The sequence below is a fragment of the Leopardus geoffroyi genome, chromosome E3 (assembly GCF_018350155.1).
Source record: "Leopardus geoffroyi isolate Oge1 chromosome E3, O.geoffroyi_Oge1_pat1.0, whole genome shotgun sequence".
Classification (NCBI taxonomy): domain Eukaryota; kingdom Metazoa; phylum Chordata; class Mammalia; order Carnivora; family Felidae; genus Leopardus; species Leopardus geoffroyi.
In genome coordinates, this window is record NC_059340.1 from 25500499 (window position 1) to 25527287 (window position 26789).

At 38.7% G+C, this 26789-nt stretch overlaps 3 protein-coding genes across 6 annotated transcripts in view; 1 reads left to right on the forward strand and 2 right to left on the reverse strand.

The window, feature by feature from the left end:
- Positions 1 to 323, reverse strand: part of ACSM3 (acyl-CoA synthetase medium chain family member 3) — a 59930-nt gene extending 59607 nt beyond the window's left edge. For both annotated transcript variants that reach the window (XM_045460427.1, XM_045460421.1), the window contains exon 1: positions 225 to 323. The gene's annotated coding sequence lies outside the window, so the exon portion shown is untranslated. The remainder of the gene's footprint in view (positions 1 to 224) is intronic.
- THUMPD1 (THUMP domain containing 1) lies at positions 1 to 17853 on the forward strand. Of its 3 annotated transcripts, XR_006708102.1 has the most exons (6): positions 1 to 309; positions 1623 to 1797; positions 3007 to 3255; positions 3800 to 4249; positions 10700 to 10734; positions 16865 to 17853. XR_006708102.1 is itself a non-coding variant. In XM_045460429.1 (5 exons), exons 1-4 carry the CDS (start codon positions 79 to 81, stop codon positions 4219 to 4221), a joined length of 1077 nt encoding a protein of 358 aa, XP_045316385.1. In that variant the 5' UTR covers positions 1 to 78; the 3' UTR covers positions 4222 to 4249; positions 16865 to 17853. The 3 variants fall into 3 exon arrangements, 2 of the variants coding, with proteins under 2 accessions (XP_045316385.1, XP_045316384.1); XM_045460429.1 differs by lacking the exon at positions 10700 to 10734; XM_045460428.1 differs by lacking the exon at positions 16865 to 17853 and having other exon boundaries at positions 10700 to 11430.
- LOC123589692 (acyl-coenzyme A synthetase ACSM4, mitochondrial) overlaps positions 8850 to 26789 on the reverse strand; it is a 20957-nt gene continuing 3017 nt past the window's right edge. Inside the window, exons 2-13 of the mRNA XM_045462132.1 lie at positions 26364 to 26574; positions 22652 to 22859; positions 18666 to 18809; positions 17639 to 17795; positions 15717 to 15796; positions 14153 to 14276; positions 13363 to 13443; positions 13129 to 13230; positions 12541 to 12668; positions 12343 to 12442; positions 10538 to 10657; positions 8850 to 8936 (exon numbers count right to left, since the gene is read on the reverse strand). Of these exons, the coding sequence (XP_045318088.1) occupies positions 8850 to 8936; positions 10538 to 10657; positions 12343 to 12442; positions 12541 to 12668; positions 13129 to 13230; positions 13363 to 13443; positions 14153 to 14276; positions 15717 to 15796; positions 17639 to 17795; positions 18666 to 18809; positions 22652 to 22859; positions 26364 to 26574 (1542 nt within the window). The remainder of the gene's footprint in view (positions 8937 to 10537; positions 10658 to 12342; positions 12443 to 12540; positions 12669 to 13128; positions 13231 to 13362; positions 13444 to 14152; positions 14277 to 15716; positions 15797 to 17638; positions 17796 to 18665; positions 18810 to 22651; positions 22860 to 26363; positions 26575 to 26789) is intronic.

Genomic DNA, 26789 nt, shown 5'->3' on the forward strand with positions numbered 1-26789 from the left:
CAGCTGGCGTCAGCAGAGGTGAGGAAGCCGGGAATAGAGGAGAAAGCTGTTTCTCGCTAGCCTTGGTTCTCACGCGCCATGGCGGCCCCCGTCCAGCAGCCTCCTCAGTCTAGCGGTGGAAAGCGCAAAGGGAAAGCTCAGTATGTGCAGGCCAAGCGGGCGCGGCGCTGCGACGGCGGTGGGCCACGGCAGCTGGAACCCGGGCTACAGGGCATTCTCATTACCTGCAACATGAACGAGCGCAAGTGCGTGGAGGAGGCCTACAGTCTGCTCAACGAATACGGCGACGACATGTACGGGCCGGAAAAGGTACGAGCCCCAGAGAGGGTAAGCGGGCCTGTGAGAAAAGAAAGGAATGCAGGAAGGCCGGCTGTCTTCTACGCGTGCGCGAGTTTTGTGGCCTGGTCTGTGTTCCCGCCTTCTCGCGGAGTCTGAGTTGTAGATCGCTGCCGGGTCGCGTGCTTGAAAAGCTTGCCCATTTGAGGGGTTTTTCCCATTATTAATCACAGGGGCTCCTGTTTATAGATTGCTTCTGAGATCCACGTGTTGTGTTTCTGAAGCCCTCAAAGAAACGTTTATTTCTTACGGTAGACTTGTGAAGTAATTTTCACGAGGACACTGGAGCTCAAGTAGGTTAAGTAAACGGTCCAAATTCACAGGGGAAACTTCATTGGTCGTCATAGTTTTTATATATTTTACCACCATCTTTACGCCATGGTTGTAATAATTGTCCTAAGCATTGTGTCTGAAATAGTGGGTTTAGTACTAGTGCTAGTTATTTCTCAAATGCACGTGTAAATACATTTTAAAAAGCAAAAATTTTTGTACCAATTCCATCTAAGATCTAATTGTCTCAACACAGTTTGGAAATCTTTATATTATTGGCATAAGATCTGGACTAATGCAGAAACACCTCAATTAATTAAAAGGGGGAGGATAGATAATACAGAGGGAATTCGGATTCAAGTACTGTTATTTACTAGATCTACGGCATGGGCGTATTATTTAATTCTGCTGAGCTAGATAAAAAAGAATAAATGATAGTATATTTAATGTTGGCTGACAAGTTGCTTATGTATATAAATACATCCTGATAAATAATAAAGGTTCCATAAATGGGTATAATTATTACTGGTGCCTGACTGGCAAACTCCATTGGTGGGGCAGAGAACTAGGCAGCAAGTTAGTGTCCTGTCTCCACTGGTGTCTTGAGCAAATTCTCAAACTATTTTTGTTCCCTCTTCCTTAGTAGAATAGAAATAAGGGTTTTTAATGCCATAACAGGTTGGTCTAATCTCACCAAAAGGAGACTGTCTCATTAGGTACAAAGATATCTAGTGATGGGATTTAAGGTTTACCTTGAAGTAATTCATTTGGTGAGCACATTTCCCTGTGTCCCAGAGTGTCAAGATGTTTTTGAAAGCATTTTCAAATTATATGTACCCCAGTCTGAAGGAACTTCCTTTTTCCTCTACATTTTGTAGGGAGTGATGTGTCAGTTTCTTAATAAAAAGTTTTGTTGTCAGTATTGATCCATCTGCCACTGGAGGTTTCACATAAGTATATAGGTATAGCTTTTAACATGAGCTGTTTTGGCATTTTTGCTCATTAATTTTATGCAGTTTACAGACAAAGATCAGCAGCCCTCTGGCAGTGAGGGAGAAGATGATGATATGGAGGCTGCCTTGAAGAAAGAAGTTGGTGACATTAAAGCATCTACGGAGATGAAGCTAAGAAGATTCCAATCAGTGGAGAGTGGAGCAAATAACGTAGTCTTCATCAGGACACTTGGGATAGGTGTGTCTAATAAGCCTTAAGATTATTGAGCCTATAATATCTAGACATCTCCTTGTCTTAGTGAACACTGCCTAAAAAGTGGCTTCATGGTCACGGTTCAGTTAATAATTTGATTGATCTTCTTCACACTGTTTTAGCACTAAGCATATGGAAAGGTAGAATGGTGTGGTGAACATAACATTGGCTTAAGAGTGGAAACCTGGCTTTGCCACTTTCTTTGCATGTAACTTTAGGTGAAACAGGAGTACAAGTTCTGTCTAAAAGAAGCAGCTGCTATTCAGCTCCAGCCAATTTGGAATGACTTTAGCCATCTGGAATGTAGTCCTAATAGAGCCAGGTCTTTTGATTTTTGAAAAGAAGGTGGAAATCTGGAGAAGTTTGTAGATTTTTTAATGTAGTTAACTAATTTAAAAGTATTGAAAACACGGAGTAGCCCCAAATAGACTTGTATGTTGTCAGGATGTGGCCTAAGGATCATATGATGATTTTGTGTAATTCATGGTCTTGGGGCTCCTCTGAGTTCTGAGATCTGGATTTTTGTACAAATTTGATCAATGGATGAGTTGAATGTGTGGTTTTTAAGTTTATTTATATTTGGAGAGAGTGAGTAGGGGAGGGGCAGAGAGAGATGGAAAGAGAGAATCCCAAGCAGGCTCCATGCTCAACTCAGAGCCCCAGACAGGGCTCGATCCCATGACAGTGAGATCATGCCCTGAGTTGAAATCAAGAGTCAGATGCTTCACCTGCTGAGCCACCCAGACACCCCTGAATTAACTCTTTTAAAGTGACTTGCAGATTTTGTTTTGTTTATTATTGTAAACAAAAAAACAACAAACAAAAAACACTGCTGTTTAATAACAATATGTTGGTAGTTGCTCTTGTTATAGGAAAACAATATGGTCTTGTTTGGACAAGTCAGACATCACAAAAATGTTAACTCCAGTGTCTTCATGAACTGTTGTTTTTAGTGAAAGCAGTAGTAATGCTGAAGAGTTAACATATTAGATATAGTAGTAATCATAGGCAGTGAAGAAAGTTGGAAAAACTGTTTGATTAGACTTATTAATGTTCAACGTGATAATTTCTTCTATACTGTTGATGTAGGTTGCTGACAATGAAAATTCATTTTGGACAGTTTGAAGAGGTTTTAAAATGTCTGAGAGCTTGTATTCTTGTTCTTTTTTTGCTGATTTTTTTCTTTTCTTTCAGAACCTGAGAAATTGGTACATCATATTCTTCAGGATATGTATAAAACCAAGAAGAGGAAGACTCGGGTTATTCTACGAATGTTACCTATTTCGGGCACATGCAAGGCTTTCTTAGAAGACATGAAAAAATATGCAGAAACATTTTTGGAACCCTGGTTTAAAGCTCCAAACAAAGGGACATTTCAGATTGTATATAAATCTCGAAATAACAGCCACATGAATAGAGAAGAAGTTATCAAAGAATTGGCAGGTATGTTTCTTTTAGTGATTTTACGTTTGTATGTAATAGTAAATACTTGTTTTTAGGAATTTTTTTTTAAGATTTAAGGCTTATATTTTTGGATATAAAACAAGTATATTAAAATGTCCTTAAAATAAGGGCGCATGGTTGCTTCAGCTGGTAGAGCATGTGACTCTTGATCTCAGGGTTGTGAGCTCGAGCCCCACACTGGGGACAGAGATTACTTTAAAAAAAAAAAAAGTCCTTAAAATAATATCAGACCTAACAGACTTGGATATGAGACTTTCTGGTAGTTAGATATTAAATCTTCCAAATCAAGATTGAATTTTCTTTGGAAAAAAAAATTACTCTGATTAAGTATTTCAGGATTTTATTTGTATTTATTTATTGAAAGAGTTCACAGAGTTTGACTGAGGTCCATGTAGAAGCATAGACTAGTATGTATATTGCTTTTAACAAGTCCCAAATGGAAAGATGAAAGATTGTGTTTGTATCTGTCAAGCTTCATGGTACCCTTCTCCCTCTAAGCGTTTCCCTATTCTTTTTGTTACAGGAATAGTAGGCAGCCTCAATTCGGAAAATAAAGTGGATCTTACCAATCCACAGTACACAGTGGTAGTAGAAATCATTAAAGCTGTCTGTTGCCTGAGTGTTGTGACAGATTACATGTTGTTCAGAAAGTATAATCTCCAGGAGGTGGTTAAGAGTGCTAAGGACCCATCACAGCTTAACCCAAAGCAGCCAGCACAAGCCGGAAATGGGAAAGAAGCTAAATTGGAATCTGGTGACAAATCAAATCAAAATGACACAGCAGAAGGAAAAAATAACCAGCAAGTGGTACCAGAAAATAATGAGGAGCTGGGGCACACAAAACCAAGATCTGAGACACAGGTGGTGAGTGAGGGAGGAGCTAATCCTGAACTTGAAAGTCAAGTCACAGAAGGATCTGAGCCAAATGAAAATGACCTCTCATAGAGAAAAAAAAAGTCATTTGATGTTGCAGGTAGGTTTCTCTGGTGACATTTGGTGAGATGTTGGTAGGATTCTGTATAAAATTGTGACTGAAAATACAGGTTTTGAACTTTGTATGTTGCATAATGCTGTACTCACAATAGTGAACAGTGATTGAGCAGCTCCATTAACAGTTATGTTAGAGATCTTTTCAGCCCCATGTGCCAGGTGCAGTTTGGCTTATGTGAATTTTGTTTAGCTGGGAGAAACTGGATAATTGGTGAGCACTTGCATGGAGGGGAGGGTGACAGGAGGATAATGTTGGGCTCTCCCTCATGATTACTTTCCCCAGCCTCCCTTTCTGCACTGCCATCTAACTTACTGGAGTAAACAAACTCTGTAAGAGACACTCCTAGGGAAATTAGCATTCTAAGGAAGGAATTTTTACATGTTGCAACTCATCTGTCCCCTGTCACTTTGTTGTAAACATTGCAAAAACATGGGTCTTCTAGGTGAGAAGTGAATTGTTTTTTGTGAAGTTTTTGCATTTTTTTGTGATTCTTAGAGTTACTTTGTAACTCTTAGTTACTATGGCAGATTTTATATTTTATTAACATTTGTTAAACAAATCTGATGTTCTAGTGCTGCAATTTTTGAGGTCATGGTGTAAGATAGAAAAGGACCATTCTAGGCATAGAAATACAGACATTTCTGTTGAGGTTAGTGATGAAGAATTAGTGTTCTGTGATACTTTGGTATGCCAGTGCAACAAGGGACACAAATTCTTTCTTTACAGTGAAAGCTACTTTTCAGTGATCTTACGGATTTACAATCCAAGCTGTTGTCTTCCATTGTACATTGTGGAATGCAACTTACAAACCTAGCATTTGCTCTAGCAATTGCAACTATAAATCATAGCCATTTGATAAGTAAAGATGTTGATTATTTTAAATGGCATCTGGAATATCAAAACCGTAAACTGTGTTTAAAAAAGTCGCATTCAGGAGCACCTGACTGGCTCAGTTCGTAGAGCATGTGACCCTTGATCTCGGGGTTGTAGGTTTGAGCCCCCTGTTGGGTGTAGAGATTGCTTAAAAATAAAATCTTAAAAAAACAAAAAATCACATTCAGTAAAACGTTTAGAAAGCAAAATTTTAGTAGCAGCATTATATTAGAAAAATTTAATAATATAATAATAATACCAATGTAATAATGCCAGTATAACATTAAAATGTGAGGGCAAGAAGCAGTATAAGAAATTGAAAAGCCTTCACTTTCAGTTTAATAAATTGATTTATGTCTCCTGATACTAAAGAGGTTGGGTAATTAACTGAAAAGCAGCCGCTTCTCTGTCTGGGTTGATGAGTCAACAGATTCCATGAATATTTGTCCTACTATAGCCTTGGTAAGGTTGGTGAATGATGACGAAATTCAAGAAAGCTTGTTCTGCTGCGAGGAGCCTCTCAAAACAAAGGCAATATAAATTTAATGGGTCTTTATAACTGAAGACTGAAGGTCTGTCATCTCTACTCCTGGTGCTCATCCTTGGCTCCCATGACCAGTTTTGCCTCATTCTGGTAAAAGGAAATGTTGACATTCATGTTATAGCACACTGCTTTCTTCCCAGAGAGGTGCTGATAGAAAACACTTGGAGTTGAAATGAAGAAAGTTCTGGATAATGCTGCAGAAATGGTTAACTTTATTAAAGACCCATTTATGCAGGAATGTTTAAAAAAAAAATAAAGCTCAAATCTGAACAAAGAGCACATAAATCTACATACAGAAATCCAGTGGCTTGTCAGAAGAGTTCTCAACAGGATATTTGAGTTGAAAGGTCAATTGCCAGAGTACTTACAAGAAAATATTAGGCCAGATTTTGCAGAGTGCTTTGGAGATGAAGGATGGCTAAGACACCAGTCTATTTAGCAGACATTTTTTTTTTTTTTTTATCACATGAACAAACAAGTTCCTGCAAGGTCCTGGAGAAAATGTATTTTCTTAAAAGTGATAAGATTCTTGGATTGATAGGAACTGACTCGTTGGAACAGTCACATCGCCAAAGAAACTCTTGGAATGTTTCCACACCCACTTGGGCATGAGAGTGAAGAAAAGATAGCAACGAGTCTGAGGCCTTAACTAAAACTCTCTGTGAAGAACTGCAAAACCAAATAGCCTTTCCCCTCCTTTTCTCAACACCTGTGTATGACTAGGTACGAAATCCCTTCTCTGAATCTCAGCCTGAGATTTTGTCCAGGTGAAGAGAAAGAACTCTCTGAGTCATAGTCTGATAGTTCAGGATTTCTGTGAAATAAGAGTATCCTTAACTTAGTGCTGACACTCACATGCCATGAAACTTAATTTGAAAGTTTTTTCAAGGTTTCCCCCAGGGTAAAACTACTGAAAAAAACTGGAAGAGACTCACCAAAGAGGGCTGCATAAGAAGTCCAGGTTGAAAATAAATATTAAGAGGCTGTGAAATTCACTTTTAGATGGGTTTATTTTTAAGTTTTAAAAAGTTCATAAGTATTATAAATGTTGAGTCTTCCTTCACCAATGTCTATGTCTGTTTAATGGCCAGGGAATGTGGTAATGTATTTTTATCCTCCTAAACTAGTGGTCCTGCTTGGTAAACCAGACTAGAAGGATTAGGGAGGGGAAAAGACTATAGATTGGACCTTGGTAATGCAGATGAGGCTGCAAGTCCTTCTAGATCTTTAGATATTTAGAGTGTTAACTCTTAATAGGTTGAGATCATTTTAAAAGGATGATCAGAGCATTTTAACTGTCACGGAGGATAGGATTTTGGTGCCTTCATCAGACTTGCTCCAAGACAAAGACACTTTTATTTTGATAGTGCAAGACTTTGGGACTCTGGGAATAAAATTGGCCATATGCTTACAGAACATCCAAGTTTGTGGAACTGGGTTCCTTTTACTTTGTGAAAGCTGCTACTCTACAGAAAGATTTTGATTTAGTAGTTTGTTTTTAATCCTCTTGTATTTATTTTTATTTGGTAAGACCTGCGACAAAAGCTATTCTTTCCAGCTGTAAAGCACTGTGTTCTGTTGGAATCTGATTTCATTCATTGATGCATTTTCAGGTTTCATAACTTTATTGTCACTGACTTTTGAGCATGTTGTTTTATAAGTGACAAGATTCCAGGGTGGAAATTGAGTGTTGTTGTTTTTTTTTCCATTTAATTTTTGTTTTTGTTTTTAAGTTACGTCAGCTAAAAAAAACTCCAGTGTTGTGGTTTAGTAAATTTGTTTTGCTTTGTGGAGGATAGGGTGTTATACTTGGTATTTTGAGACATGTTTGTTTAAGGTTAAACATGATTTCTAAATGTTCTTTTTATTTGTATTTTGCTTTTGTTATGGCCAGATATTTAGCTTGTTTTTCATAGTTTCTGATATTTTCAGAAAAATCAAAATAAATTTGTTCCCTAAAGATTGGTGTTCTGTGCTCTTTCTTTCTTTCTGCCTCTTAGTAAATCTCTTGATTTATGTGTGTGTGTATACACATACATATGTATAATATATATATAATTTTTTTTAATGTTTATTTTTTTTGAGAGAGAGAGACAGAGTGTGAGCAGGGCAGGGGCAGAGAGAGAGGGAGACACAGAATCTGAAGCAGGCTCTGGGCTCTGAGCTGTCAGCACAGAGCCCAACGCAGGGCTGTGGGGCTCAAACTCATGAATGGTGAGATAATGGCCTGAGCTGAAGTCGGATGCTTAATCGACTGAGCCACCTAGGTGCCCCATAAATCTCTTGATTTATAATAGATACCTCATAAAAGATGTTTTTATGTCAAATTATACATTGTCCTAAAATATAAATCATTTTTATAAATGATTATATAAAAAAAGATATAAAACATTTAATAATTGCTCTTGAATAATTACTCTTATTAAGTAATCCAAACTTTAGATATTTTGCAGCAAATTTGCTTCAAAAGGAGGTATAGTAATACAGTAGTCAATTAAATATACTTATTTGGTTTTTGGATTATTTATATTCCTTATTTTAATATTAATATTAAAATATAAACTAATAAAATTAAAGATTATAAAATATTAGTATTTTAAAGAACTAATAAAAAGATCTTAGAAATTATTATTTTTAGATTTATTTATTTTTGAGAGAGAGCATGAGCAGGGGAGGGGCAGAGAGAATCGGGGACAGAGGATCAAAGTGGGCTCCACGTTGACAGCAGAGAGCCCAATGTGGGGCTAGAACTAACAAACTGCAAGACCATGACCTGAGCCGAAGTTGGATGCTCAACCAACTGAACCACCCAAGCACCTTGAAGAAATTCAGTCTTGAACTTTTAGAATAGTTCTAATCTTTATTTTGGCTTAATCATTCACAAGATAATTCAATGTCCACTGTGCTTTTCTAAGTAATTATTTGCTATTTTAAACCCTTGCAAATCATTAAAAACATTGCCTTTGTCAGTTTGGTCATTATAACAGTTTTCTTCCCAAATGTTTTTAGATTTTCATTTATTTTTTGGCTAATTGCAAAACAAAAAATTGAGTTTTTCAACCAGGAAAAATCTTCAGCATTTTAAGAGACTAATCACTAAATTGTTAGGAAGCAAGGACTAAAAGCAGCCCTATTAACAACTTAATGCCATCGTCTCTTATCAGGCTATGTTCTACCCCATTCATGGTCTCTCAAAACGTTGCGTTTGATTTTCCCAGTGATTGTCTTTGGGAGTTCTGGAACAAATTCCACCTAATTAACAGAAACACATTATGAGACACTTGATTCCATTTTGACAATCCCAGCTGTCAGTACAATAGGGAAAGTTTTCATGCAACTCTAGCATGGAGTTTGAGTCTAGGGGTTGTCTTAGCCCACCAAGCTCATTGAAATTCTTGTGTTTATATAGTAAAGTTGACAATGGAGCTCCATCATGGGTTTTTAGTGCAAAGGCTGTGTGCTTTGTCAGAAGAATATAACAATTCCTTTACTCCTAAGTTCAATTGGACCTAGGCCTCCACTACCCCAGGGAAATAGAGGCCACACCTAAATGCACAAGGAAACAAGTTAATTCTTGGGGTTTGGGCTTTTAAGAACTGGGTCCTGCAGTTTCTGAGGGAGATTTTTGAGAGAGAATTTTGAGTACACACAATTTTCCCCTTATGTACATGGTAAATCCTCTTCGTTTCCCTTCCTCAAGATGTAACTATTGTATTTTAAAATTTTCTCCAATAACATTTCTGAAAATCAACTGCCATGGAGTTAGTAAATTTAATGGAGAAAATGTAACTATTCTTAAAGTTAACTACCTTTTGGTTGAAATACCAACTGAAATGGAATTCTCATGTTAAGGATCAATATCAACCAATAGTATTCTGGGATGAGAAGGAAGGAAGTTGCAGTGCCATCTCTATGTTTTTATATAGAATTATTTTTTTTATTAAAATTTTAAAAAAATATTTATTTTGGGGAGATAGAGTGCAAGCAGGGGAGGGGCAGAGAGAGAGACACACACAGAATTTGAGGCAGGCTCCAGGCTCCAAGCTGTCAGCACAGAACCTGACGCATGTCTCGAACCCACAAAGTGCGGGATCATGACCTGGGCTGAAGGCGGACGCCCAACCGCCTGAGCCACCCAGGCACCCTTTTATAGAATTATTCTTAAATCCTCACTTGAAGAAGAAGGTTTCAGGAAAGATTCCACAGTTTCTTCGGATAGTATGTATATATTTTTCTAAGCCTTAAGTTTGGTCAGTTTGATACTAAAGCCCTGTGCTTTGAATTTGTAAGGGTATTATGGATCAAGAGTGCCATGATTGTTGAATTAGGTGCTGTTTTCATTTTTTAAAAACATTTTTTAAAGTTTATTTGAGAGAGAGAGCACGAGACAGGGAGGGGCAGAAAGAAAGGGAGAGAGAGAATCCCAAGTAGGTTCCATGCTCAACATGGAGACTTGGGGCTCTATCTCAGAACTGTGAGATCATGACTTGAGCCGAGATAATGACTTGAGCTGAAATCAAGAATAGGATGCTTAACTGACCAAGTCACCCAGGTGTGCCCAGGTGGTTTTTAAAATCAATTTGCCAGTATTTTTTTTTCTCATGGAATGGGACTGATTAGTCTTATAAGGATCCTTAGTAGTTACTCAGTATTGCAGAGTTGATCAAAGCTAGTTTATCAAATATTTGAAAATAAATTTTCTAAAGCAAGATTGTTAGGGCAAAACAAGTTGAAATAGGTATCCTCTGCTTACATACTGAGCAAACATAAAGTCACAAGCTAATAAACTCTATGTACTTACTACCTTAGATCCTTGTTTGCTAATACATTAACTTTTGGGCAAAAATACTTGCCTTTCTTGGATATTTGTAAGGTGCAGTTGATTTTTTCACATGATCCTGAAGTTCAAGAGTTAATTTCTCTGGGTTGGATGATTTAAAGGGTGCAGATAAGACAACAAAAGCTTTCACTACCTGCAGGAGAAAAGTCCATTTATATTGATGTTTGTTTTTCAGACATATCAAGAGTTTGGAGCCAATGCTGAACACAGGTACTTGTAATTAACAGGAGCTTGAGTGATGAATGCAAATCCAGAGATCACCTCTGAACAAAGCTTGGATTACAAATGAGGTTTTGAGATCTAATTCCAGACAAATGGTTTCTGAGTGTGAGGAGTGCAGTGTTTCATTAAGGGTAAAGGTCGAGTTTTATTTACATGTCCACATGTATTTGACATTTCAGTCAGACTAATCCTAATAGGCAATCCTTGATTTACCGATAACCACTTATTTCAAACCTACACTGTTAGAAACATGCAGTAGGGGGGACAAATGGAGTTCCCAGAGAATACAGTTTGAAAGGGGTTTGGGGAGGCTTAGTGGAGGGATTTTGTATGCTGGGGGATGAACTCTCAGGAAGGATTGGTCTACCTCTGAATATTTTTTTTGCTTCTCTTTGGAATACCATGCAAAACTCACTAATTAATTATTGAAGTTAGTTAAGTATAAATTATTAATTATTCCTACATTGATTCCAGTTGGTATTTGCTTCTAATGTTCACCTGAAATAAGCTCTATTGAGACTATGGTAGCAGGAGGAAAATACTTTGAAGAATGGAATTCATTGAATGGGGAAGTGGTACAAGAGGTTTGAGTGTGGGATCCATAGAGTCACTGCAGAGGGCCACAGTTATATGAATGGCAGTAGAGAAAGAGATGTGGAAGGATGCTGATACAGAAACTGATTTTGAAATTTTGCTACTTACTCTATTAGAAATTTCCTCAAGGAAAGGAAAAGTCTCCCTTTCATACTACATGGCTTCCTCCTAAACCTAAGGTTATTCCTGTCATTCCCCAGATTCCCTTTAATAGGTTGAAAGTAGGCTTGTGGGACTTGTTTGGGAACCTGGCCACAACATCCTATTTGCGTTGTTCCTGTAATGAAATGTATTTTGATTTCCGTGACAATAGTACATACAGTAGAATCTGCTGTTTTTTTCTTCTGTAGCATCTCTTCCTCTTTTAGTAACAGTACCCTGAGTTTCCTACAGAGCATTACCCTAACTTCTCTCTCTAGTGGTGTTGACACTAACTCCTACCTCCAGTGACAGGCATATGATCTAGGTCTGGCCAGTGAGCATATACCATTCCCTGGACCACGTTGGTTGGATATGTGATCTAAAATAGGCAAATATTATTCTGGGAGTTGCTTGAAACTGGTGGAAAGGGAGCTGTCTCTTTTCCTGGTTGTTAAGCTGTGTGCATTTGGAGTGGTTGCTGTCAAGTAGGAAGAACCTTTCCGAATGGAACCAACCTAAAGAACAACAGCCAAGAGATGGAGAGAGACGGTTTTACTAACTTCACATGAACCCTTGGATGTAGCTGTACCTGAAGACCTCACTTATGTGTGAGCCAGTAAATTCCTTTTTTTAAAAACTTAAGTCAGTTTGAGTTGAGTTTCTGTCATTTGCCTCTAAAAGAATGCTAATACATCCCCTTTGAGATGCAACTCATTTGTAAAGTTGATTGCCTAGTATACATTTTTGGCACATGTGCTTCATAATAAGAAGTACATGACTACTCCTGATTCACTCCTTAACATGGTCAAATGGATAGAACTTGAAAATATGAAATTGCTACATTAATGACATTCACTCTACCTCTCCTCTGATTGGATCTGGACTACTGACAACAGCTGATTCAACAACTGCTGGGTGCTCGATTAGTGCACTCTCCACTTCAAATGGCCCAATACGGTACCTGGAAGAGGAAAAGAAGCCCTTGGTCACTACACCACCCAATAGACCTCCCCTGACAATCAATTACTTCCTAAGAGTAAGAGTAGCAAATATACAAACCCAGAGGATATGATGACATCATCAGCTCTACCAACAAACCAGAAATACCCATCACTGTCCATCACTCCTCTGTCTCCAGTGACATAAAAATTCCCTCTTATCGTGGCAGCAGTTTTCTCTGGATTGTCCTAGGAATCAAAGATGACTCTTGGTCAGAATAGACAAAGGGCTATGGCACCCATGGAGTGACATGTACATTGTGCATTCTATTTCTAAAAGAATTTAAAGAAATGTAATTCCTAGTGTAGAATACAAAAGGTTCAAGAATATAATAAAAAGTAAACCCCTCTTCCACCTCTACCACTCCCTATCACTCCCTCCCTGCCCTCTGCAGCCTGCCTAGTTGTTTTTTCTGAGGACACTCACTGCAACTGGTTTCTTACACATAGAATTTAATCTTTGCACAACTCCTAGGAGATAGATGATATTCTCCCCATTTTGCAGTTGATGAAATAGACTTGGATTTTGTGACTTGCCCAAATTTACACAGCAACACGTGATGGATATGAAATTTGGACCCAAGTCTGTATGATTCCCTGTACCACCTTTTCTATTAAAGTGTGACTAGCATATTTTACATTCTTGTACCACATATTCAGAGAAGAAACAGAAAGGCCATGTAGTCTGTAGTCTGAGGGCAATTTCCCCTTCTTTGCCAGGTGGTAGGACGTTGCCATTTTCATCTATAATCTAGAATGAAAGAAACAATTTAGGTTCCTAAATTTGTTTTTTTACAGTGTGAAAACAGGTTATAAATAGTTGTACAATGACTAGTAGAAAACTGTAAAACGTTTTTTCCTTATTGAAACAGATATTACTGACCTGGACATCATAGGGTTGTACTCCTTTGCCCATTGAACCCAGTTTAATTTCTTGCCCTTTCTGATTGGCACAAATTATTCCCTGTTGAGAGAACATGTTTTATATAAGGATGTAAAAATTCAATTTCTGTAGTTATTTATATCATGACAATAAACCATAAGACTCAGTATTGACTGATTTTCCCAGTTATACACACACACACACACACACGTACACATACACACATGCACATTATTTTAGATCAGTGCTTCTCAAACATAAGCGTGTACCAGAGTCACCTGGAGCATTCATTTTTCAAGCACAGATTTCCAGGCACCATCTCAGAGTTTCTGATTCAGTAGGTCTGGCCAGGTGGGGTGTCTGAGAATTTGAATTGCTACCAAATTTCCACGTGCAGCTGATGCTGCTGATTTGAGGACCACACTTTGAAAACTACTCCTTAGACTAAGGATACCACTTAGTGCACCTTGGGATAAATTCCCCACTGGGGCTCTGTGGGGTCCTCAGTGTTGCTGAGAAGATGAGCTGCTCAAATCTGACCCTCTCTGACCCCTAACACCTTTGAGACTTCTCCAGCATGGGAAGAAGGCAGGAAGACTGGAAGGAATAATCCTAATTCCCCTCTAGCCAAACCTAATTGGGCAATTCAGAGGTTTTGGTGGTTACTTGCAAGGTAAGGTATCCTGGGAAATTCCATAAAAATTTAGAACACCAAGGGGACTCTTCAGGGGCTCAGTCTGGGGTTGAAATGTTCCCAATGTGCTAAACCTAAACTGCCCATTAAACATACCACTTCTGTCTGTCCGTAGCCCTCATACAGTTCCAGTCCAGTTTGTGCCTTCCACTGTTCCAGCACCTCAGGGTTGAGTGGCTCCCCTCCTGTCAAGCAGTGCTGTAGCTTCTTGAATTTATATCTGTAGACACAGATATAGGGTCTTTGATGGGAGAAATCTGAGTGGCTTTCACTAAAACATTATTAGTATGTTCTAGCAACAAGCAAATGAGCTAGGAAAGACAAGTAGTAGGAAAGTTCAGTCAGCAAATATTTTTGAGCACCTACTATCTTGTCAGACATGGTTGTAGGTGTGTGGGGCATGTTAGTAATTCAAATAAAATTTCCTGACAGAGCTTGCATTTTAGCAGATCATTAAAGGAGGGGAGAAGGTAGGACAAAATACCAATAATGATCTTAAGTGCTTATTATGGGCCAAGTGATAAAACAGCTAACATTAATTAAGAACCTACTATGCTGTGAGGGCTTTAGGAGCATTCTCATAATCCTCACATCCTTATTATACAGATCAGGAACTTGAGGCTGAGAGAATATAAAGAGGTTGTTCAAGGCCTCACATATAATAAAGGGCTGAATTGACTACCCTGCACTTACCATTTGTCAAGTATCTCACCAAGTAGGCCATTTCCCTGAATTCTCTCCACAACCGCATGAGGCAGCCCTTAATCCTCTCTTGTGGATGGAGTTAAGGAGACTTTGCAAGGTCATCTGGAGTGTCTGAGGTCACACTATCAGTAAATAGTGGAGCCCTACTTGTTTGGCTTTGGAGCTTGGTCAGCTAACCACTGGCCTTACTACTCCACTGCCCACTTTCTCAAGTTAGGAAGTCTGGAATAGCCCAGCTCCGGTGCATTGAGGTGTCAAATGGGGAGGACAGGAGTTGTGCCTATTCAAAATAATCCTGGAAAGCTCTGAACTACTCTTGAAATGTGAGCAAGATGCTTACATTCATATCTGCTTTATTTTGTTTCATAGCACTCTCCCTTCTGGGCATCCACACTTGAGGGTGCAGAGGATGGGTGAGCCTATACTACTTAAATTATTTCTCTCTTCCTTTCTCTTTTTCTTCAGGTACTCAATTTGTATTAGTTAAGTAAATATGCATTGCAAGTCCACTAGGTGTTCAGATGATTTGGATAAATTGATTATAATCTTCAAGTCATAAGACTTCATTAGCTTCTCTTCAAGACAATATGAATGCAGCTGTATTTTGGGGAGGGAGGTTGGTTCTCAGACTTCAGGGTTCTGGTTGTCCCTGGGAAAACGTTCAGTTGCCCCTAGAGGCTATTCTTAGGGGCAACTGGGAAGTGATTAGGCAATATCTGAAGACAGTTTTGATGGTTGTGAGGGAGGTTCTACTGGCATCTAGTAGGTGGAAGCCAGGCAGAATGTTGCTCAACATCCTACAGTGCACAGGACAGTCCCCGACAACACAGAATTATTCAGTCCAAATGTCACTAGTGGCAAGACTGAGGAAACCTGGGCTTTCCTGCTCTGAGAAGGGGTGATGTGGGACTATAGCTTTTGTTTGTGGTTCAAATGGAGATTTCTGCCCAAGTACCTCTTAAGGTCTTTTTGCACAAGCATCCGGTACACAGTGGGAGCGCTGCACAGGGTCGTGATGGGATAAGTGGTGAGCGTCTGGATGATGGAGAAAGACAGTTTCAGAAGTGGTTCATTAGAGGCTACAACCAGAGCTGATGTCTGCAACCCCTCAACGTCTATCATTAGCATGTTTTCATCTCATGATCACTACTAGGCATAAGAAAGCAAATATTTATTGTCACTAGTGACTGGATATCCGTTGGAAACTTCCAATTATTGGGAAGAATACATATATGTTACAGTAATAGACACACACAATCAAATTCAACAAAAAGTAAATTGTCAAATTTGAGACCAACCCCAAAGTAGGAACTGGTTGATTCTACCTCAGGGGTGCAAATTACCTTTCATGGTGGAATTTTGAAACCTCCTGCCCGTATATTCCGGCACAGTACTCACCCTAGATGTGAGCTAACCTACCAAAACTTTCCCAAAACTGTTTCTATAAAAGATACCAGTCCTTTCGAGTGGATTGATTAAATGCATAAGTCATTTTCCAGGCCCAGATTTGCAGGGCTCATTTTCCCTCTAGCTCCTTAAAGAAAAATAATGACATAGGCAGGTTAAATCTAGAGAGATACTCACGTTTTAGATTTCCTGTTTCTAGAGAGGTTCGACTATGCCAAGTGATAAATTGACAGTTTGTATTAAACTTAAACATTTGAGAGAAGGCTTTCAAGATGTATTTCTAGTCTATCTGGATCATGAAAAACTTTTGATCTGTAAGTGAACATCTCTACTATGTGTACTTGCTCCCTGGATTCCAACTATTCTTAATAGGTGTTAAGTGCTTATACCTAAGAATAGCGTAAAGTTTTTAGAGCACTTAAAATACACACATCTTTGTGTATTTGTGTGTATTTTAAAATATACCCTATCTTTGTAAAATAAGAATAGTCTTATTTTAATCAACTTATTTAATATGTTAAATAACATAGATTAATAATATAATAATACATTAATATTAACATATTACTAGCATTACTATGTCTTAATATAATGTTAAATAAATTGATTAAAATAAGTATATTATGTATCTTACTTAAATACTATACAATATTTAATATTTTACTAAAATTATTATTCTTATTTTTAAAAATGCAGGTTTCAGAACTGCAAACTTAGTTTATCTACTTAGGACACTTTATTAGCCTGATGGAGAGATCCTAGTTCTTATGCTACCCAGCATTTCTGTTAAGACCCTCAAGCCATCTCGTCAGACCAGTTAGCAAAATAACAGGGTGTGTATAGCTTTTATTCACACAGGTGTGGTGTTTGTTTAATAACATGTATTTTGTTAAACATAATTGATTTTTCATGGGTGAAAAATAATTGGCCTGAATCACATCTTTCTAAAGGCTAAAGAAATGAGAGCAATCTGATACCTCAATCTAGCTGTCTCTGGCTGAAAAGGAGGGACATGCCTGATTTCAAGACAAATATTGGGTTCTGAGAATTAACAAAGTGAGAAGCTCAGGGTGAGGGGAGAATGGAAGGAGCTGCTCTGGGAGAAAGGTGACCCCACCTTTTAGTCTTCTCTACAAAGGGTTTGGGATTTATCACCTATTGTTTTTGTTTCACTGAGTCAGAAACCAAAGATTTGTTTGGACTTGAGACTTCTAATCTGTTACTTAGAATCTCATGCTCAGTGGGACATTAGAAATCCTGAACAATTTGAAGCACAAGAGTGGATTTTATGCCTGAGAGTGTTGTGGGTGTTTCCTCTCTGTTAAATACATTCAAAGGCCAAGTCCCTGGAGACTTCAGTTCTTAAAAAGGAATTATTTCCACAAGCCCAGGAAACTATATTCTGAAGAATCATTTCTCTGTAGTTTTAGAGGAGACAAGGGAGAGATGTAGCTAGAAGTCATGACTTACATCTAAGAAAGTGTCAGTGTCAAACTGGGCCATCCGATGTACAAAGACACACGCTCCCTGAAGCCAGGATGAAAACACACTGCCAATGGCAGCCTTGATCCAGCCAGTGTCAGACATGTTCCATATGATATCTGAGGACTTCAGGTCTAGCCAATACCTAAGTGATATGGAGAAGCAACAAGACCAAAAAAAAAAACAAAAAAAAACAAAACAAAGCTAAAGAAAGAAAGAAATCCCACAAAACAAAAAACAAAACAAAACAAAAACAAAAACAGAAAAGCAAACAAGCTGGTGTCTTTGAGAACTGGCCAGAACATCAGGGGCTACAGAGAAAGATCAAAATAAACCCGAAGGCAGGATGAGCTATTATTCTACCTCCCACTTTTGTTATTTTGTTAGAGAACTTCTTCAGAATCCTAGGTAATATGAAAATAGGGAGGCTGGGTTTGGCATGATATTCTAGGTTTGTTCATTGATGCAACAAATATTTATTGTGTAAATATATGCTAGGCACTGTTCTGCCTAGCATAGTGAGATAGGCTAGATATCTGCTCTTACTTCAGTAAGACAGATAGCTAACAAGCACACAATAAAATGAATGAGTATAGATCAGTATCATAATATCAAATAGTGATAAGTGCTCTGAGGAAAATAAAACAGGTAATTTGATAGCTTTAAGATATCTAGGAAGGCCTTTCTGGGTGGGTGAGCTTCTCTGGCAATGAGAAGGAGCCAGACATACGGTTATCGAGATGTGGCCAAGGGTGATTCCTGTACATCACCCTGTGCTCATCACAAGTGCACTCCTTAATTCCCATCGCCTATTTAATCCATAAGTTCTTGCTTGATCAGTTGGTGAGATGGTGCCATTTACTGAGCTAGGGTTGGGCAGGGGCATCAAGGGTTCTGTTTTGTAGACATTATATTGGAGAAATCCAATAACCCTCCAAGTGGTGGTGTCAGCTCAGTTGGATACACATGTGGGCGGCTCAGGGGAGAATTTAACAAAAACAGTTTTCCTCCCTACCTTCCACAAAGGGTGTACCCAATTCCAAGGCTGCTCTGAGAGTGCTGGGTCATCTTGGGAGCACCTGTGGTCCCACTGGTGAAATAAATGGCCATTGGTTCTTGACTTCCTGTTTCTACACAGCTGTGCTCTGCAGAGGCAGATCTGTAAAATATGGATCCCAACATAGTGGCTGAAGATGGCAGACCAGTTTATCTCTCTATATATATATTTGCATATATATATATATATTTGCATATATATATATTTGCATATATATATATTTGCATATATATATATATATATATATATATATATATATATATATATCTTCTTGATACCAGAAAAGAGTTAATAGAACAAAACCTAATCCAAAGCCTCCTTGAGAAGAAATTCTCAAGAAATCTTAAAGGGACTTTGTAGATAAGTACTAAGCTTTAACAACTCACTTGTCTGTTTTTTTAAGTGCCACCTTTGTATAGGTCACATAGATGACCAAGAGACTTTCAAAATCAATGGCAAAAGGATGTGTATTTAAACTTTTTCTCTCAGTGCTTCTTTTAATCTATGATTCTTTCAAAAATCAGTGAATCTTTGTGAATTTTTATTAACATTTCAAGAGTTTTTATGATTTAAAGGAAGATCTTTTGGCATTTGAATCAAACTTTTTAATACTTTTTGTTCAGCATCTTCAATATTGCTGACAGACACAGCTTCTTACCATATAGCATCCCATTCTTCTTCCTTGCACTGATAAAACTCTGATTTTGTTCAGGTATTAGGCAGGGGAGACTGTTCCTTATATAGCTCTAGGGGGTGAATCTTGATTATCCTAAGCCGATCATGCTAATTCTTGTACCAGAGACTGATTTAGGGGTGGGTACATGTTGCAGTTATGGTCAATGAGATTTAAAGGCTTTATGGAAAACGTTTCCTTATTTTAAAGAGTCATGAGGAAGGGATGCTGCCTTTCCTCACCCCACCTATCTTGTTTTCTGGACTTCGGATATTGTTGTGAAAGTACATTATGTCTGGGACAACTCTAGCCATGTTGGGATCACAGGAGGGATTAGCAGACACACTGAGGATAGCACGATGGAAAGATGAATGAATCTGGGTTCATGCTAATTTCATCAAACTACTGAATAACCAACTCTCATTCGGCTCTATCTCTGTACTTCTTACTTGTCATATAATAAAATAGTTTGTGTTGTTTAAGCCACTTATAGTTGGGTCTCCTATTACTAAAGCCAAGAGCATTCTATGAATAGATACTAACAGTATCTGTGTAAGATTATCTGCACAGACAGCTCCAACATTTCCTTCCCACCCTGCACAAGAATGCCATTCCCTCACTGAGGAGTGGAGCCTATGTCCTCTCTCCTTGAATCTGGGATGGCCTTATGACTAATTTTGATTGACAGAGTGTGGCAGAATTTCTTTGACTTCTCGGCCTAGGTCTTAAGAGGCTTGGTAGTTTTCACTTTCACTGGGGCGGGGGTGGGGGGATGCAGGCACCATAGGAAAACGTTTAGACCCTCCTGCTGGAGACAGAGGGCATGTATGGGACAAGTGAGGTGCTTCAGCCAATAGCTAACACCAGAGCCTCAGACTTGTGAGTGAACCCCCTTGGGTCCTTGAGCTTCAGTCTAGCTGATATGGAGAAAGATAAGCTGCCTCTGCTGAGGTCTGCGTGAACTTTTTTTTTTTTAATGTTTATTTATTTTTGAAAGAGAGAGAGAGAGACAGAGTGTGAGAGAGGGAGGGACAGGGACAGAGGGAGACACAGAATCTGAAGCAGACTCCAGGCTCCAGGCTCTGAGCTGTCAGCAGACAGCCTGATGTGGGGCTCAAACTCACAAACTGTGAAATCATGACCTGAGCTGAAGTTGGACGTTTAACCACCTGAGCCACCCAGGTGCCCCTGCATGGACTTCTGACCTACAGAATCTTGAGAAAATAAAATGTTGCTTTATGCCACTAAATTTTGGGATATCTTGCTTCTCAGTGAATTCAAAGTCCTTTTTCTTCTGATTTTTTGGGCACCTTTAAGGGACTCAATGGCACATTGCAGAGTTGGTTAGGGCAGGGACCTGTGAAGTAGGGGTGCTTGCCGTTAGGTGTATATAAGATACCCAAGATGGGGAAGAAACTAAGAGGACTTCAAATTATATGCATTCTTGTATTTATTATTTAAAGTATTTATTTTTGGTATTTGTATAATAACCAAAAACACATGTATATGATTTATAAATTAATATGCATGTATTGTGGGAGTGTTAAAAATATTTTACTGACGGAGATGCATATTCAAATAATCTGGGTGCTATTACCTTAGGGAATCACTACACTGCCAAATGACTTTAATAGCTGAAAATAATATGAGTAATTATAATTACTATAATATTTGTGGAGTGATTACTATGTGCCAGGCTTTATACTAAACACTGCATATGCTTCATCACATTTAATTCTTTTACAACCCAGTGAAGTATATACTATCCTTATCCCCATTCTTCGGATAAGAGAGAGTTTCGGAGATGTTACTTGACTTATCCCAGGGTACACAGCTTATAAAAGACACAAACAGGATTCATTGGCATGGCCCTTGGGACAGAATTTTGGGATTGACTAATAACAGGAATTTGGCTTGCATTAATTTGTAGGATAAAATTTCATTTCAGCAAACACACACACACGCACACACCACTGCCCTATTCATGTCTTCTTTCTTTAAGCTTCTCTGGAAGAATTTTTAAAAAATATTGTATTTAATAGCTCTTTGAAGGATAATACCATTCATTAACATTCTATTCTTTTTTTTTTTTATAGTTGAGGAAGTACTTTCTCACATATTAGCTTATTTTATCCCCAAAACAACAGTTGAGATATGTGCAGTATAATTATCCCTGTTTTACTGAGTAAAACCAAGGTTCAATGATCTGTTTTGTTCATTCATTCATTCAGCAAATATTTATTAAGTATCACCTGTATGGTAGGAACTGGAGATAGAGTGATCAACCAAGCAGATCAACAGTGCCCCTGTCTTCTTGGAGCTTACAGTTTAGGGCAGAGTTTGGCAAACATTTTCTATAAAGGGCCATACAGCAAATATCTTAGAATTTGTGGGCCATATGGTCTCTGTTGCAACTACTCTACTCAGTTCTTATAAGATTTACAAAAACCGGTGCTGAGCCAGAATTGGCCCATGGGCCCTATTTTGCCAACCCCTATTGCAGAGGATAAAAACACAGTAGATAAGGGAGAAATGACTGTACACAATATTCAGATAGTAATGACTGCTCTGAAGAAAACAGGATGATGTGATAGAGTGGTTTGGAATTCTGTAGATAGGGTGGTCAGAGACAATCTCACTGAGAATAAAACATTCAAGCTAAAATCTGACAGGAAGGAGTCAGCTGTGAAGAGGACGTTGGAAAAGCATTTCAGGCAGAAGAAACAGCAGGTACAAAGGCCCTGAAGTGGGGCATGTTTGAGGAATTAAAGGGTGGCCAGAGGGAATCAAGGCAGGGAGAGTAGTGGGAGAGGTGATCTAGGATTAGGCTAAATCCAAGCCATGCAGTATACTCATAACAAGCCACAGTAGGAGGTAGGGAAACGGAGGCACAGCTACATCTTTTCTTCTGTGCTTAAAAATATTTTATTAGGTGATTCTTTAAAAAAAAATTTTAATGCTTATTATTTGAGAAAGAGACAGAGAGCAAGCAGGGGAGGGGCAGAGAGAGAGGGAGACACAGAATCGGAAGCAGGCGCCAGGCTCTGAGCTGCGAGCTCAGACTCACAGACTGAGAGATCATGACCTGAGCTGAAGTCAGCCGCCCAACCAACTGAGCCACCCAGGCACCCCATATTAGGTGATTCTTTTATGGGAAGGGGTCTGGATCGAGTGATAGTATTGCTGAGTCCTTGAGGCAAGGAGACTCCGAGATACAGTTGTAATTGGTGTTATTGCTGGTACTGCAGTTGAGGTGGGGGAAAATACTCACTGAAATAATTCCTGGAAGCTAAGCCACCCGTTCTGGCTGTGTGGAGACACCAGGAGTTTGGTCTTTAAGTCAGGACACTCTGACATGATGGACTCCACTGCTGGGACCACCTCCTCACTGACCACAACACACTTGGCTTTGGATGCTCGCAGCCGATAGAGAATGTCTTTTGCTGTCAGCTGGGTTGTTCCTGGCATGAAGACCAGCCCTGGGAAGGAGAGAGGGCCCTGAGCTGAGCAGAACTCTTGTCCATCAGGTAAGATTGTAGACTGTTGAAATAGGCTCTGTGCTTGGTAGAGAGGAGTTGTGGATTATAGCCTTTAGCTACCCTTGTCTCGGTCCCCAGAGACATCCTACAGGACCTTGGTCACTGGGAGATCATTAGAGCACTGGCTTTAGATTCTGATAGTCCCTGGGTCTAATTCTGTCCTTGCAACTTACTATCTTTGTGACCTTGAACATGTTACTTGATCTCTCTGTGCCTTCCTTTCCTTATCTGAAAAATGAGGGAAAATAGTAGTAAGTGTCTGGCATATAGTAGGCATTATAATGGCATAACATTTTTGTGAAACATTTGCATCATTATTATATAATACTTAAATAGCACTTTACAGCTCATAACATATTTTAATGAACATTATCTTAGTCAGTCCTCTGAACCAGTGGTCTCCAAAGTGAGTTTTGCAGGGTAACCCACTGAGGATGAGAAGAAAAATTAGAATTAAAAAATTTTATTGCGATATTAGAATTCTTTGTTTTAATCTCATTTTTGTATATATTTTATAACATGCATGCTATATTAGTACAGAAGAACAATATAAATATTATATCCAGATGGGAGGATGTGTGTCCCAAATATTTTTATTGATAGTTTGTGCAATCAGAAGAGCCTGGAGACCACTGTTCTAAAAAGCCATGTAGGTCCATGCAGTTGTTGACATTTGATGGAATGTGAGATTGAGTCATAGCCAGTGAGGGGCAGAGTCAGCCCTCAAACCTGGGTCTTCTCAGTGGTCTGGAATCATCAAAGTTTGTCTACACTCCTTTGGCACTCCTTTGGCAATGTTTAGTTTATCCCACCTCTTCACTTCATTCTAAACACTGGCCTGAGATGGACCTGATTTTAAAGTAGCAGTTCCTTGTGAGAAGGACATATATAGGAGAATTCGATGAAAAGCAGAGGGAAGGTGGTTTGCACTTTCTAAAGTGAATCAGTGAAGGAAAACAGAGTGTATGTAAAGCATTACGAACATCCACTGAGCACTTATTAGGCCTCCGCTATCTCACTTAAAACCAGTCCCAGTGTATAGACGACAACTAGCCCAAGAGTCACAGAGTCTGTAAGTGGCAACCAGGATTCAAAGATACATTTACTAGACTCCCCAGACCTGTACTCTATAGCAGACTACTTATTTCTTGGTGAGTTTCCTGAAGTCAGCTAAATGAGAAGAAGTGGACTTGAATTCCTAGAAAGAGACTTTATTCATTGAATATATTTTATTTTATTTTATTTTTTTTTTTAAATTTTTTTTTTCAACGTTTATTTATTTTTGGGACAGAGAGAGACAGAGCATGAACGGGGGAGGGGCAGAGAGAGAGGGAGACACAGAATCGGAAACAGGCTCCAGGCTCTGAGCCATCAGCCCAGAGCCGGACGCGGGGCTCGAACTCACGGACCGCGAGATCGTGACCTGGCTGAAGTCGGACGCTTAACCGACTGCGCCACCCAGGCGCCCCCATTGAATATATTTTAAAAGCTCTCGTGTCATTCTCCTCTTGAGAAAATGAATAGATATATGACAATAAGGAAGTTAATCAAGGAGATACCTTACAGGACCTCAGATAGTGCACTCTATGTAAAAATATAAGATTATTTATTTTGCAAACACTTGTTCTTAATGGCTCAGAAATTATTAGTACTCTTGGTAGATTTTTGACATGAATGTGTTCAGTGCATAGCACGGGGGTTAAGGAAACGTTCTCTTCTGGTGGATTTCAGAGTTTAGCATTACAGCAAAAGTGAAATATTTTGCCACATTAGGTGCAATACAAGTATCTCAATATTCACTCAGAAGATTTAATAATTCTGAATTAGAATTATGAATTAGAAATAATTCTGAATTAGAAAACAATCCTTAGGTGCTTGCTTAACACTTAATTAACTGAATGTTTTTGATAATTTGGCCTAGGGGTTTGTTTTTAATCTTGGCATTTCACAAATTGCTTAAATTATGTTAAATAATATTAAGTACATTTTTAATCACAAACCACTTTTAATCTCCCTCCAACATACAATTGGTTTCACATTTCCAAGTTCCTTTTTATACTAGATACAAAAAGTACTTTATATATTGCTTTTATAAAATTTAAATTGGTAATTAAGAGCATTTTCTAATACCATTGTGAAATCCTTATAATTATCTTTTTAATGATATCCCATCAAGTTTGAGGTATCATAATTTCAAATAGCAATAAACACTTCTATTAAACTTGATTTAATCATTTCTATGTAGTTGTTTCCATTTTTTTCTCTTGTTAATGATATTGTAGCAAAGATCTTGTGTTCTCTATGTATTATATCCTTTAATATTCTTACTTTTTAAAAATGTTTATTGATTTATTTGGGGGTGGGGTGTGAGCAGGGAAGAGGGGCAGAGGGAGAGACAGAATCTTAAGCAGGCTCTATACCCAGTGCAGAGCCTGACATGGGGCTTGATCTCACAACCATGAGATCTTGACCTGAGCTCAAATCAATAGTCAGATGTTCAATCAACTGAGCCACCCAGGTGCCCCAGTATTTTTATTTACCTTTAGTTGATTTATAGACATTGTGTCATGCTCTACAGTAGGTATTGGAAACTTTTTCAGTAAAGCACCAGATAGTAAATATTTTAGGCTTTGTGGACCATCCCATCTCTGTCTCAATTAGCAATTCTGCTGTTGTAGAGCAAAAAGAGCTGTAGACAATATGCAGATGAAGGAGCATGGCTGTATGCCGTTACAACTTTAAAGCTTTATTTACCAAAATAGATGGCCAACCTGTAGGCCATGGTTTTTGCCGACCTCTGTCCTAGAGTGAAAAAAAAATTCTAGAATTTTTATTTGGGGTAAAATATAAATTGTTATTTTTATAGAAAATGTGTCATTGAATACATTAATCTTTTTGCCTGGAATGAGGCAGAGGTTTTCCAACTGGGATCCGCAGTCATATTCTTATAAGTCCTTGTATTCTAAAATGCCTTTTCTTCCTTTAGTGTTTTCAAATCTGGGAGAATCCAAATATATTCAAGAAAGTAAATTCAGAACTATCTGGCTAAATACATCATAACCAGCTCTGCAAAAAGGCATTAGTGTCCACATTTGCTTTGATAGAGTTTTTGTTTAAATCCCAATTGCATAGCTTTCTAGCTGTGTACCTTTGGACAAGCTTCTTAAACTCTCTGAACCTCAGTTTCCTCTTTTGCAAAATGGGCATCACAATAATACCCACCTCTTTTTTCTTTTCTTTCTTTCTTTTTTTTTTCTTTTAGCAATACCCACCTCTTAAAATAGTTGTTATTATTATTACATCATGGTTCCTCTTCATCTTAACTCTTATTTCTCTGTTCTCTGTAAGCATAGCTTCAGTTGGAACTAACAATTCAGAAAAACCTCAAATGTCAGTCTCTCTCTGTTTCTGCATGATTTAGAAATGTTAAATATTGGCACTGACCTGTTCGCATACAAGCCACGTTTATAAGCCACCACTCTGGGATACGGGGCAGAATCACAGCCACTCTGTCTCCTCTCTTTAGGCCACAGGGCTTGATGAGCACGTTAGCAGCTTTTCGGGACAAGGAGCCCAGTTCTTCAAAGCTCCATTTCACCTCAGCCCCTTTGCCATTCACCCACCATAGGGCTGGGTTGGCTGGTCTCTCTCCTGTCTGGCCATGGGCACATGGGAAAGAGAGAAGGCTTATATGACTGGTCCACCAACTAGATGGGACATCTGCCATTACTTCTTCTCAGCACTTGTGCTGGTGGATTCTGGTAACAGCACCCTAGTTTGTCATTGGAGGACCGACCGACTCCTCTCCTATTGAATATAGCTTAGGTGAGACAACCCATCAGGGTAATTGTCCACCCACCAGTGAGAGAC

Coding starts and splice junctions, on each gene's coding strand:
- THUMPD1 (XM_045460429.1), top strand. CDS start 79: ATGGCGGCCCCCGTCCAGCAGCCTCCTCAGTCTAGCGGTGGAAAGCGC. Junction 1,798..3,006: donor CATCAGGACACTTGGGATAG/GTGTGTCTAATA, acceptor CTTTTCTTTCAG/AACCTGAGAAATTGGTACAT. Junction 3,256..3,799: donor AGTTATCAAAGAATTGGCAG/GTATGTTTCTTT, acceptor TTTTTGTTACAG/GAATAGTAGGCAGCCTCAAT.